At 43.7% G+C, this 12050-nt stretch overlaps 2 protein-coding genes across 2 annotated transcripts in view; one reads left to right on the top strand and one right to left on the bottom strand.

Moving 5' to 3' along the window:
* TNFSF10 (TNF superfamily member 10) overlaps positions 1-12050 on the bottom strand; it is a 407659-nt gene that overhangs the window by 79549 nt on the left and 316060 nt on the right. The gene's annotated exons all lie outside the window — the stretch shown is intronic.
* LOC137425408 (cold-inducible RNA-binding protein B) overlaps positions 859-12050 on the top strand; it is a 51143-nt gene continuing 39951 nt past the window's right edge. The window contains exons 1-3 of the mRNA XM_078776624.1: positions 859-926; positions 4185-4321; positions 4461-4567. Of these exons, the coding sequence (XP_078632750.1) occupies positions 4216-4321; positions 4461-4567 (213 nt within the window). The 5' untranslated portion in view covers positions 859-926; positions 4185-4215. The remainder of the gene's footprint in view (positions 927-4184; positions 4322-4460; positions 4568-12050) is intronic.

Raw genomic sequence — 12050 nt, forward strand, 5'->3', positions numbered from 1 at the left:
AAAGAAAAAAATATTAGACCGAATCCGTCCACAACTTTTTGAGATATTTTGTTCACAAACGGACAGACAAACAAACAGACAGACAGGGGTGAAACATAACCTCTATCCACCTTTGGTGGCTTAGGTAATAATGTGTCTCCCCAATGGGTGTTTCCTCCTTGAACAAGCACCTGTTAACATTAACCTGTTTTTGCTAGGCCTAATCGTAAGCATGGGTGTTAATCGTGCCGTTTTCGTGGGAGCACCTCTACCGGCTACCAGCAATAAAATATTAATAAACCACAAACACATATGATTACCTTTTGAAACAGTCCGTACTCATGTTTTACACGAAACTGAGAGGGAGGAAACCCAGGGTGTTTTCAGTTACCAGAAGCTTGCCAAGCCAGCCGTTCCTTATCAATGGTTTCGCATGGAGTGCTTCCTCGAATGCTTAAGCTACTTGGTGAGCACTCTCCACAAGAAACTTGGTAAATGGACACACCCACGCTGTTCTTGTAGCCCGATCCTAGATCTACTGTAATCTATATACCCTATAAAGGAATGATCCCCCCAGCCGCTTCCGTTGGGAACAGATGTACTCGTAATAAATACACGGTTTATGAAAACGGGTTCAATAACCCTGACAGGGTGCTCAGCTGCGATTGTTCTCAAATCACTGCTTTTTCACAAAGATCTAAATAAAACTTTTGACATCGTTATAAGATAAGCGGTGTAAAGAGTTGGTAGGACTGGATGGTCGTCCTTTCAACACAATTATTATCTTTACTCCGTGCACTGTACGTCATCCGGAAGTCTCCCAATAGCTTTACAAAAGAAGGCGAGGCAGACCACGTGATCTGTGTGAGGGACTGTGAGCCAATCACAGAAGGTGAGAAGGCACTGACGACTGACGTGCACACATTGCACAGTCACTCCTTGGCGAGGTGAGGCTCGGCTCGGTCTTTATGCAATATTGGCTTCACTTATACAGAGCGGAGTTTATTTTTTGGTTTAACCATTTATGGCTCGTTATGGTTTTATTTTATCGATGTGTTGAGGCGATTTGATTCGCTAAGGGAACGTGTGGAGATTATTTTTTTTCCTCTTTTTCTTTTTCTTCGTATCGCGCCATTTGCTTTTCCTAAAGTGGCCGGCTGGAGCTTTGCACGGTGTGTTTGACTTTCTTGAACGACGTGGACTCTACTGAAGCTGCATTTTCGATAATGTATATATTTTCCCAGTAACAGTATTTATAAGCCGAGCTTGTTTAGCTATCTTTACCTCAGCTGCATGGCGACGACGATCCTTTATTTCTTGCAAAGTATTTTTCTCTCTCGGTCTCGTATGTTCTTTATCAAATTGTATTTTTTCGCCTTAGATCTTTCCATTAAATTTCTGGTTCTTCGTGTGTCTTGGTATACGATACTCATAGTCATACTGGTGAAGGTAGCGTATTTAATTGTGCATTCTGTAGCGTTGAATGATAAAAATGAATGCATTTTCGAATTTTGATTCGATAACCAAGATGATGTGTGCGTTGGAACTTTCTGGAATTTGATTATTGCTCGTTTTGTGAAATGGCCGCTTGTGCCGCTTGCGTAATGGCGGCTGCGTGGAAGCTCCGCCTACTTTCCCTCGCGAAGCATTCGGTTGCTGGTGTTGCAGGGTATCCTCCGACAAATCTACCCACAACTACCACATTTACTCTTCTCCGGAAGACACTAAATATGTATTGTTTTTTTTTTTTTCTTACCCGGAAAACACTTTGGAATCAGACTTCAGCTGTATAAAAATGATCTGTTGCATTAGGAATACTTGGCAAATGATGGATGCTCTGGGAGCAGGCACCCACCACGCGTCGGTTAGTGTTTAGTGCCATGGACATGGTGGTAAGATAGCCATTTGATAATAAACATGGTATGCCTTTAAAAAGACACATGGATCATCACGTGATGGCCGTTTCCACAAAATCTCATCTCTGGAAAAACTACCAGATAAATAATTGCACAGCTGGTCCATGTTCCCCATCCAATTCTAAATGAAGGACTATAATTCAGGAGAATATATTATCTTAAATGCTATCAGCACAAAGTGAGGAAAACACCTTAAGGATTTGGTTTACCAGATGGTGCAATCCCCATACCGCTGGGAAAACTACCAGGTGGCATTGGTGGAGCGTTGTTTTCCCATCAGACTTCTCTTAACCCGAGGAGCAAAATTGCTGATTGCAGACAGTTCGATGAACATTTCCAAGAATGTACCAAGTGGCATTGTTTTAGAATATCCTCATCATCCTCATCCTGTCTGACGATTTTTGACCACAATACATTCCATCACTTATCTAATATCAACCAAACTTGCACAGGAGGACTAAGGGTCACGCAATGAAGGTTGTAGCAAATCAATTCGCCCCTTTCCTTTTTTTTTTTATTTTAAACTTTTTGTTTAAACGGCCACCACTGTTGTTTAACACTGAACTGAGATATATTTGGAGGAATCCCGACATCCTTGATACATTATATGCTTATCCTGCCCCCTCCCCCCAAAGACTAATGGACCCTAGCTGTCTCGACTTGCTAGGCCGCAATGATCTTGAGCTAATGAAGGTGCTTGCATGTCTTTACATGTGAATGATGTATCCCATTGCCTGTGAATTTTTTTTTCCCCCAAACTTCAGATTATATGTGAACTGCATGTAGATGTGTTTTTATTACTTGTATCGTAGGGCCTCATGTGTTTTCCCCTGCCCATGGCTTCAAGTGCAATGTGTGATATTGTCCTCGGCCCAATTGTGACCTTTATTCGCTGCACACCCCCATTCCGAACGGTCGTTAGGATTGTTTAATACTCGCATAATTATGGGTAATTTGAAGAAAATTGAATGTAGAGTCGGTATTCATGTATATTTACACATGGGTGGTGTATAGGCTAAGAGTTGCTGGTCCGCACACCTACTGGAAGTAAAATTTATCATAACCACAAACAAATCTATTCCATCTGATGATAATGACGTAGTAATATTATTCCAAAATATAAATGTTCATAATAGTAGTAATAATGCCGAGTGTAAATGTCTTTTGACACAATTTTGAAAAGGACTTTTTACACATGCAACTAACTCTACTATGTAGATACTCACATGAAAGCACCCCTCCACAACCCCACCCTCTGGTCACCCAACTTACCTGGCAGCTAGTAGACAGTGTGCGCCATTTTATTTAAGTCAGCATTTTCCAGTTTATCGAGTTTTTATTTTTTATTTTTTTGTTAGATTATATATATATATATATATATATATATATATAGATATGTATATATATATAGATATGTCTACTTAGTGCAGTGTTTGTAAGAGTGTGGAGAGAGAGAGGGAAGTACAACAACAGTAGGGAATGGGGACATCTGTGGAAGAGAGGGCTGGGTACACAAGATAAAGAATATGGACACGATCGGGAATTTCAGGAAAGAAAACAGTGAATTTGAAGGAGGTGGATTAATGGAGGGTAGAAAAGATCAAGGCTTCCTTTTTTGTGTATACAGAATCGAGGCTCGTGAAAGAGCTAACATTTATCACAGACAAACAAAATGTATAAAGAGGGAGCGGTAGACAAGATGTGGAGAAAAGGGGAAGCACACAAACAACATTTGAGAGCAGGGACATCGGGAGATGTGTGGGAGGGAGAGGGCTTGGGGGGGGGGGGGGGGGGGGGGGGAGAAATATAAAACACAAGGACACCAAGGACTTCCAGGAAAGAAGTTGGTATTTCAAAAAAGTGGATTTGGGGTGAAATTAGCGGGGGTAGTTTGTTCCAGATGTGGGGAAGAATGAGGAAAGAAAAAGTGAAGGTGAGCAGAGTCTTGATTTTGGCAGTTTCACCAGAAGAGGGTTGCTGGTAGATCTGCGTCCTGCAGTGGAATGCTTGGGGGACAGAGTGCAGAGGGTGCAAGGCTGGAGAGGAGCAAATAATACTTTTTTTTTTTCCTTTTCTTTTTAATCTTAAGGAGTAAAGATCTTCAAATTTCCTTTTTTGAGGAAATGTTCACCTATTTGGTGTGATGCTGTCACTCATCACATGTTGATTCCCAACTTTAATCCCAATTGCTTAATTTATTACTGGTTGAGTGTTCATCTTATTCCTTTGGAAGGTTGAAGGTTCAAAAATAAATCCCCACGTCCACCTCGATCTCGTGTTTCTTTCCAGTACCTTGAAACGAAGTGTCAGCACACACGTCATGGATGGAGGCAATGTTGGCAAGCTCTTTGTAGGTGGACTGAACTTTGACACAAGTGAAGATGTTCTGGACTCTATCTTTGGCAAATATGGACCACTCTTGGAAGGTACCCCCATTTGCTTGACCTTGTGGGTTATGGAGGGTATTCGAGGCATCTCATGGTATTTGGACTTGGGAATTGTATTTTGTTTTTGTTTTGTTAGACTCTCACACATTACTTTTCATGTTCCAACTTGTTTACCAAGTGCTGCTGATGAAAGACAGGGAGACGCAAAAGTCGAGAGGGTTTGGCTTTGTCACGTTTGAAAACACAGAGGACGCCAAAGATGCAGAAAAGGATTTGAATGGCAAGGTTGGTCTCGTCTTTGTGGTTTGCTTGCTCTCCACTATCTCATACAATTTTGTGGTCTGAGGTATTGAAGTTGGAAATGTTTTCTATGGATGTATTATGTTTTGAAGATCTCAGAAAAAAGACATGCATAAACTGCAAAGGATTGCTAATAACCAAACAGGTAAAATTCGGAGACATTTTTGAGACAACAGAATATCTTGGTTGTCTTGTAACTCGTAACTAAGGTTAATTACATGCTAAAGGACAAGGAGCATCCACTGAACAATCTCTATCAATGGATAAAGTCAGGGAAAAGACTGAGAAGCTTCCGATGTTGAACAACCCATTATTTAAAATATTTTGTTCCACATTCTGTCAAGAGTTTATGCTGATATTACGTGGTCGAGGTTCTATGTAATGTGCACCCTTTTTATGCCTCTGCCTTTTTATGATTTTTTTTCTTTTCTTTCTGAAAGCCTTTGAAAATCATTTAATTGCAAACTAATTTGAAGGGAACCTTTAAAAACATTTTTATTTGCCAATCACAAATTACATTTGCCAAGACAATGACAGCTCAACAATGCCCAAATAACTGGTGCAAACCATAGAGCATGAAGGAAACATCACCAGAAGGAAGTTTAATCAAATGATTCGGTTTCAACAAAGAAACAAACAAGGAAGTCTGTGCAGGTAAGAAGGTGTTGGGCTAGCGGCTAGGGTGCCGGCTTAGGATCCTGGGTTCGAATCTCGGTCGATCGCCGAATTAATGCCAGGGGGGTTGACTCAGCCTGTCATCCTTCCGAGGTCGGCTAATTGAGTACCAGTTCACTGGTAATTCCCTGTTTGTCGTTGAAGGCGGCAAAAAGGGTTGGCGTCAGGAAGGGCATCCGGCCGTAAAACATTGCTTCAAAAAGGGGACCAAAAAACAACTACCACGGTCCCCGAAAAGGCCAACCCCCGCTTTGCGGGGAAAAATGGCCTCTAAACGGTGGGTTTTTTTTTTAATCACAAAGTGCTGAAAAAAGGCATCGTGTTGATTTTCGAGTTTGGCAGTAATGTCACATTGTAAACTCACCGTGATCCTGCCGGCGACGGTACATGGAGAAACAGTGCATTACGAGCTCTGCTTCCGATACTGATTGAAGGTGGTGGAGGGGGACAGGGCGTGTGGGGTGGTTGTGATGTTAGCTCGGGTGATGGTGGAAGGGTGGGGGGGGGGGGGGGTGTTGTGTGGTCGTGGGTATCGTTAGCTAGGGTGAGGGTTGATAGGGGATTGTGGGGGAATGGTGTAGGTGATTGTGGGTATTGTTAGCTAGGGTGACAGTTGATGGTGGATTGTGGGGGAGTGTTGTGGGATTGTCATGGGTATTGTTAGCTTAGGTGATGGTTGGTGGGGGACTGTGGGAGGATAGTGTGGGTGGTCGTGAGTATTGTTAGCTAGGATGACAATTGTGGGGGAATGGTGTGGTCGTGAGTATTGTTAGCGCTGACAGTTGATTGGGGGTTGTGGGGCATGGTGTGAGATCGTCATGGGTATTTTTAGCTCTGGTGACTTGCTGGGGAATGGACTGTGGTGGTCGTGAGTATTGTTAGCTTGGGTGAGGGTTGGTGGGGGAATGGTGTGGGATCGTCATGGGGAATTGTAGGTGAATGATGTGGGTGGTCATGGGTATTATGTTTGGTGTCGTCAGTTTGGCTGTCCATCCATCCATTGTCTGTGATAGGTTTTCGTTGCTGTGATAACTTGAGAATGGCTGAAGGGATTTAAATCGAACTTGGATGAGGTTTTTGCTATGATGTAAACATGAACTGATTAGGTTTTGAGGTCAGGGAGAATACAACAACAACAACAACATGCATTTTAAAGGCCATTTTCCCTGCTAGAGCGGGGGTTAGCCTTGCGGTCCCCATGACGATCTTCTCCATTTTGCCCTATTTTCTGCATCTCTCCTTGTTAACCCCCTTGCCCGCATTTCTTCTTCCACCATCTTTAGCCAAGTCTTTCTCGGTCTTCCCCGTCTTCTACTTCCTTCTACATTCATTTCCATCACTCTTCTCAACCAGTCACTTTCATCCTTCCTCAACACATGACCAAACCATCTCAACCTGTTCCTCTTCACAGCATCAATCACAGGCTCTATTCCCATCATCTTTCACAATTCATCATTTGTCTTCCTCTCTCTCAACGATACTCCGCACATCCATCAAACCATTCTCATTTCCACCCTTTCCAGCCTTCGTTGCTGCTCTACGTTCATTACCCATGTCTCGCTCCCATAAATCGTAACACTTCTCACACATGCAGCATACACCTTTCCCTTCAGTTTCAACGACACTCCCCTCATCATCAGCACGCCACTCAATTCCCGAAACTTCTTCCATGCACATCTCACTCGAGCAACCGTTGCCGAGTCTGATCCACCTTCTCCATTCAGCATGTCTCCGAGGTAGCAAAATGTTTTCACACCTTCCAGCTTCACGCCGTCTCCAAGATCCAACTAAACATTTCCTCCATCTGCAGCTCCCTCTGTTCACACCTTACATTTGAATGTAGCTGCCACACTGGTTAATGACCCTCTCAGACCACTACATTTTTGATGAACCCACTCAGCGCACATTGTACACTGAATGGAGTTCACTCCGACACCCTTCCTACACACAGCACAGGGCCACTTCCCAGTTCTTTCCACCTCACCACATGCTTTACCACTTGCCATCACCTTTGTCTTTCCGATATTCACCTTCAGACCTTTTGTCTCCATACATTCCTTCCACGTGTTCATTTTTTCCTTCAGTCCATCCATACTTTCCGCAATCAACACCAGATCATCTGCATACAACAACTCCCACGGTAAACCCTCCTTTACGTTCTGAGCCAGCACCTCCATCACAGCTACAAATAGTAGTGGACTTGGTACCGACCCCTGATGCACTCCCACCTTCACCTCAAACTCACCACTGTTCCCGTCCTTCGTCCTTACAGCTGTGCGTGCTCTTTTGTACATTGCCATCACTACTCTGATCAACCATTCCTCCACTCCTAACTTCCTCAATGCCCATGTCAATACTTTGCGTGGAACCCGATCGAATGCTTTCTCCAGATCAACAAACCCAAGAAACAACTTCTTCCTCTTCTCCATGTACTTCTGCAACTGCCTCACAATGAAAAGCATGTCTGTCGTTCCTCTTCCTGGCATAAATCCAAACTGCATTTTGTCGATCTTCACTTTCTTCCTTATCCTCCTCTCCAACACCCTTTCCAATACCTTCATTCCATGCTCCAATAACTTTATCGCTCGGTACGAGCCACACTCCAGAGGGTCACTTTTCCCCTTGTATAGAGGGACGAGGGTACTCAGTTCCCAATTCACTGGAATGCGGCCTTCTTTCACCACCAGATTACAGATCTCTGTCATTCTCTTCACACCCCAACTTCCTGCTGCCTTCAACATATCTCCCACAACTCCCGTCGGCCCTCCCGCTTTTCTCCCCTTCATTGCTTTTATCGCTTCCTCAACTTCCTTCTCAGTTATCTTCTCTGCCGGTCCTAAAACTGGGTTACTCTCTATGTTGCCATCCCATTCATTCTCTGTATTCAACAGCATTTCCATATATCTTTTCCATCTTCCTTTAATTCCATCTGGGTCGACAACGATTTGTCCCACTTCATCCTTCAAGCAGCTCACCCCCATCACATCACACCTCTCTTTCGCTATCTGCTTTGCAATCCTGAATACTGCTTTCTGACCCTCTTCCGAATCCAAGCGTTCTCCGAACATTTTCCTACATGCCTCCTGCGCCTTTGCTACCTCTTTCTTTGCAGCCTTCCTGGCTGCCTTATAACTTTCATGCTCTGCTGTTTCTGCTCCTGTACCCTTCGCCTTCTGCCACTCCTTGAACTTCTTCCTCTTCTCGTCAATCCTCTTTCCAACTTCATCATCCCACCACCATGTTTCCGAGTGCCTCGGTGGTCCTTTTGTCCATCCACATACCTCACCAACGGCTCCCAACAGACTAGCTTTCATTGACATCCAACCACTTTCAAGCTCAACCACATCATCCTCGACCCTACTCAGCCTCTCTTTTAATGCCTCCCTTACTGTCACCTCTTTCAACCTCCACACCTTCATTCTCGGTTGGTACTTCACCCGCCGAGCTCTCCTCGCACCTTTCACCCTTATGTCGCAGACAACCAAGTGGTGCTGTGAAACAGCCTCCTCCCCCGGGATCACCTTTGTGTCTCGGAGGTGCCCCCTATCTCGCCTACGCACCATCAGGTAGTCAACGGTTGTCGCCGACCCACCTGACGTGTATGTAACAAGCTTATTATCCTCTTTCTGGAACTGAGTATTACAAATCAACAAATCAGCTCCATCAGCAAACTCCAAAATCCTTTCACCTTCTCCATTTCTCACACCATATCCGTAACCCCCATGAACTCCGTCAAAACCATCCATACTCCTTCCCACATGTCCATTTAGGTCTCCTCCTACCACAACAACTTCCTCATCTTTCACGTTTTCCATCAGCTTCTCTATCGCACACCAGAACTTGTCCTTCTCTTCATCGCTCCGACCAACCTGTGGAGCATATCCCGAGATGACGTTCACCAAGAGCTTTCCAATCATCATTTTCACAATCATCAACCTATCACTCTCTAGTCACACTCACCACACTGTCTACAAACTCCTCAGAAAACAGGACACCAACACCATTCATGCCCTCCAGGCACCCTTGCCACACAAACTTGTATTTCTGTCCCTGCCTACCTACCCTTCACCATTCTCACACCACTTCCCTTCCATCTCGTCTCTTGCACACAACATATGTCCACTCTTCTTCTGACCAATACTTCCACCACTTCTGATCTCCCTGTCATTGTCCCTACATTCCATGTCCCAAACCTCAGACCGATCTCCACTTCGGGCTGTACCCTGCCCACATGTAGTTGTAATTGTCATGGTGCTCTTTTTGAGGCAATTTTTTTTTATGGCCGGATGCCCTTCCTGATGCCAACCCTCTTAGTCGCCTCCTACGATACGCAGGGATATGTTGACTTGACGCAGGGATAGGGGGAATGTTGGATAAAATCTTGTTTCCATGGTAACTTGTGAACCAGTGATGGGGTTTTGACCAAAGTTGGTATAAGTTTGGTATAAATTTGTTTGTTTGACCAAAGTTGGTATAAATCATATTTCACGTTTTCCATCAGCTTCTCTATCGCACACCAGAACTTGTCCTTCTCTTCATCGCTCCGACCAACCTGTGGAGCATATCCCGAGATGACGTTCACCAAGAGCTTTCCAATCATCATTTTCACCATCATCAACCTATCACTCTCTAGTCACACTCACCACACTGTCTACAAACTCCTCAGAAAACAGGACACCAACACCATTCATGCCCTCCAGGCACCCTTGCCACACAAACTTGTATTTCTGTCCCTGCCTACCTACCCTTCACCATTCTCACACCACTTCCCTTCCATCTCGTCTCTTGCACACAACATATGTCCACTCTTCTTCTGACCAATACTTCCACCACTTCTGATCTCCCTGTCATTGTCCCTACATTCCATGTCCCAAACCTCAGACCGATCTCCACTTCGGGCTGTACCCTGCCCACATGTAGTTGTAATTGTCATGGTGCTCTTTTTGAGGCAATTTTTTTTTTATGGCCGGATGCCCTTCCTGATGCCAACCCTCTTAGTCGCCTCCTACGATACGCAGGGATATGTTGACTTGACGCAGGGATAGGGGGAATGTTGGATAAAATCTTGTTTCCATGGTAACTTGTGAACCAGTGATGGGGTTTTGACCAAAGTTGGTATAAGTTTGTGTTATGATTGAAAGGTGAACTGATTTGACTTCTTTATCTCAAAATCAAGTCTGTCTGTAAGGCCAAGTAAAATAAATTAGTTTTGCCGGGCTTAAAAAAAAATAAAATAAAAATAAAAAATAAAAAAAATAATTGGAGGGAGTGCATTACTATACTATTTGATATTTTGGCAGATTATTTCCAGGATGGTGTCGATGTTGGATGTCCGATTGAGACACTAAAGACACCGTACTGAAGATACAAGCTGTTTAATATGGAATTCACATATACAGGAAAAGGGTTGGCTCCAGATTCCATGCCAGATCCCTTCTCAAAAGCATTTACTGCGTGCGCACTTTCTTTATGAGCACGAAGGCAGTTTCAACAGAGCAAAGATAACCATCTCCACAAGAAGCTTCCCCAAGGACATCTTGTGCCCAAAGCATCTCACATTTCAACCTTGAAGGTCCCTCACCATGATGTGGGAGTTTTGTACCAGGGTAGGAAAAAACACATAGATCCTTTCATTGTTGGATGAACAGGAAGAAAAACGTGAACCAGTTTTTGGCCATGAAGCGAAATGCAAGAGAAACAAGAAAGAGCAATCAGATTGCGAAACTTCGCCAGGATGTATTTTCGGTGCTTTTTAAGGCTTTTGTGTTAAAACAAATATGACGGCCGAACCACGTGACCGATGACGTCATCATTATTTTATTTCGAAACTAATTTATTCCTACATTTTGCTCAAGAAATTTCATCTTGATTGGATGACGTTTTGTACTTGTCTAATTATGATGTCATAATGGAGGCACCTATGACATCTTTCATTAACATATTTTATTCCCCATGGAGAGTTCTTTACAATGAGCCATGTCAATTTTTTTTCTATTCGGAAATATAGAGGTGCAGTTTTTCGGTTTTTCCAAGATTGCGGCCGAACCACGTGACCTATGACGTCATAATTATTAAAAATTATACAGGTACAGTTGCACCAATGGTGAAAATTTCCTTTCAATCGGACCAACGGTTGCAGAGAATCATATTTATTCTGTGCGGGCGAAAGCACAAACGGACTCAAATGCAATACCCTCTAATCAGGCAAGGGTAATCAAAGGGTAATGAGAAAAATCACATTCACAGCCTGTCAGCAGTCTAATAAGAAAAGGTTTAATAAAGTAAATATCAATTCCCACATTCCCTTCTCCTGTTCGAATATTAATTGATTAATTTTCTTGATATCAAAGAACAACTTTTGTGGAACTTTATTTAACTTTCCAATCTGCAACGAAGACGGCTGGTTTGACGGAGTTGTGCCTTGTTGGAGGGCGCATCACCTCCCCCGCAGGACTGGCTCCCTCCGCCTCCCGCAGCCGCAATCCTTGCTGATTCTCCAGTTAATCGAGGTTCATGAGGGATTGGATGTGTTGTTCCTCTGGGGTAAATAGGAGATTTTTAAGCTCTTGCAACATTCGTTCATGCTTGGCATAGAAAGCGTGATAGTCAAAAGCGAAATGCTGCTAGTGTCGGGATCATCCGTCTCCTTGGAATCCAGGGCAATGGGTAGATCGGGCAGTTCCTTGTACTCGTTCATCTCCAGCTTGGCCATTTGTGCTGAGGAGCTAGAAAATAATCTCTCGATGCACATCCGAAGGAGATGCTTTGTTATAAACACAACTAGAATTAATCT

Source organism: Myxine glutinosa, chromosome 4, assembly GCF_964187855.1.
Source record: "Myxine glutinosa chromosome 4, kmMyxGlut1.1, whole genome shotgun sequence".
Taxonomy (NCBI): Eukaryota; Metazoa; Chordata; class Myxini; order Myxiniformes; family Myxinidae; genus Myxine; species Myxine glutinosa.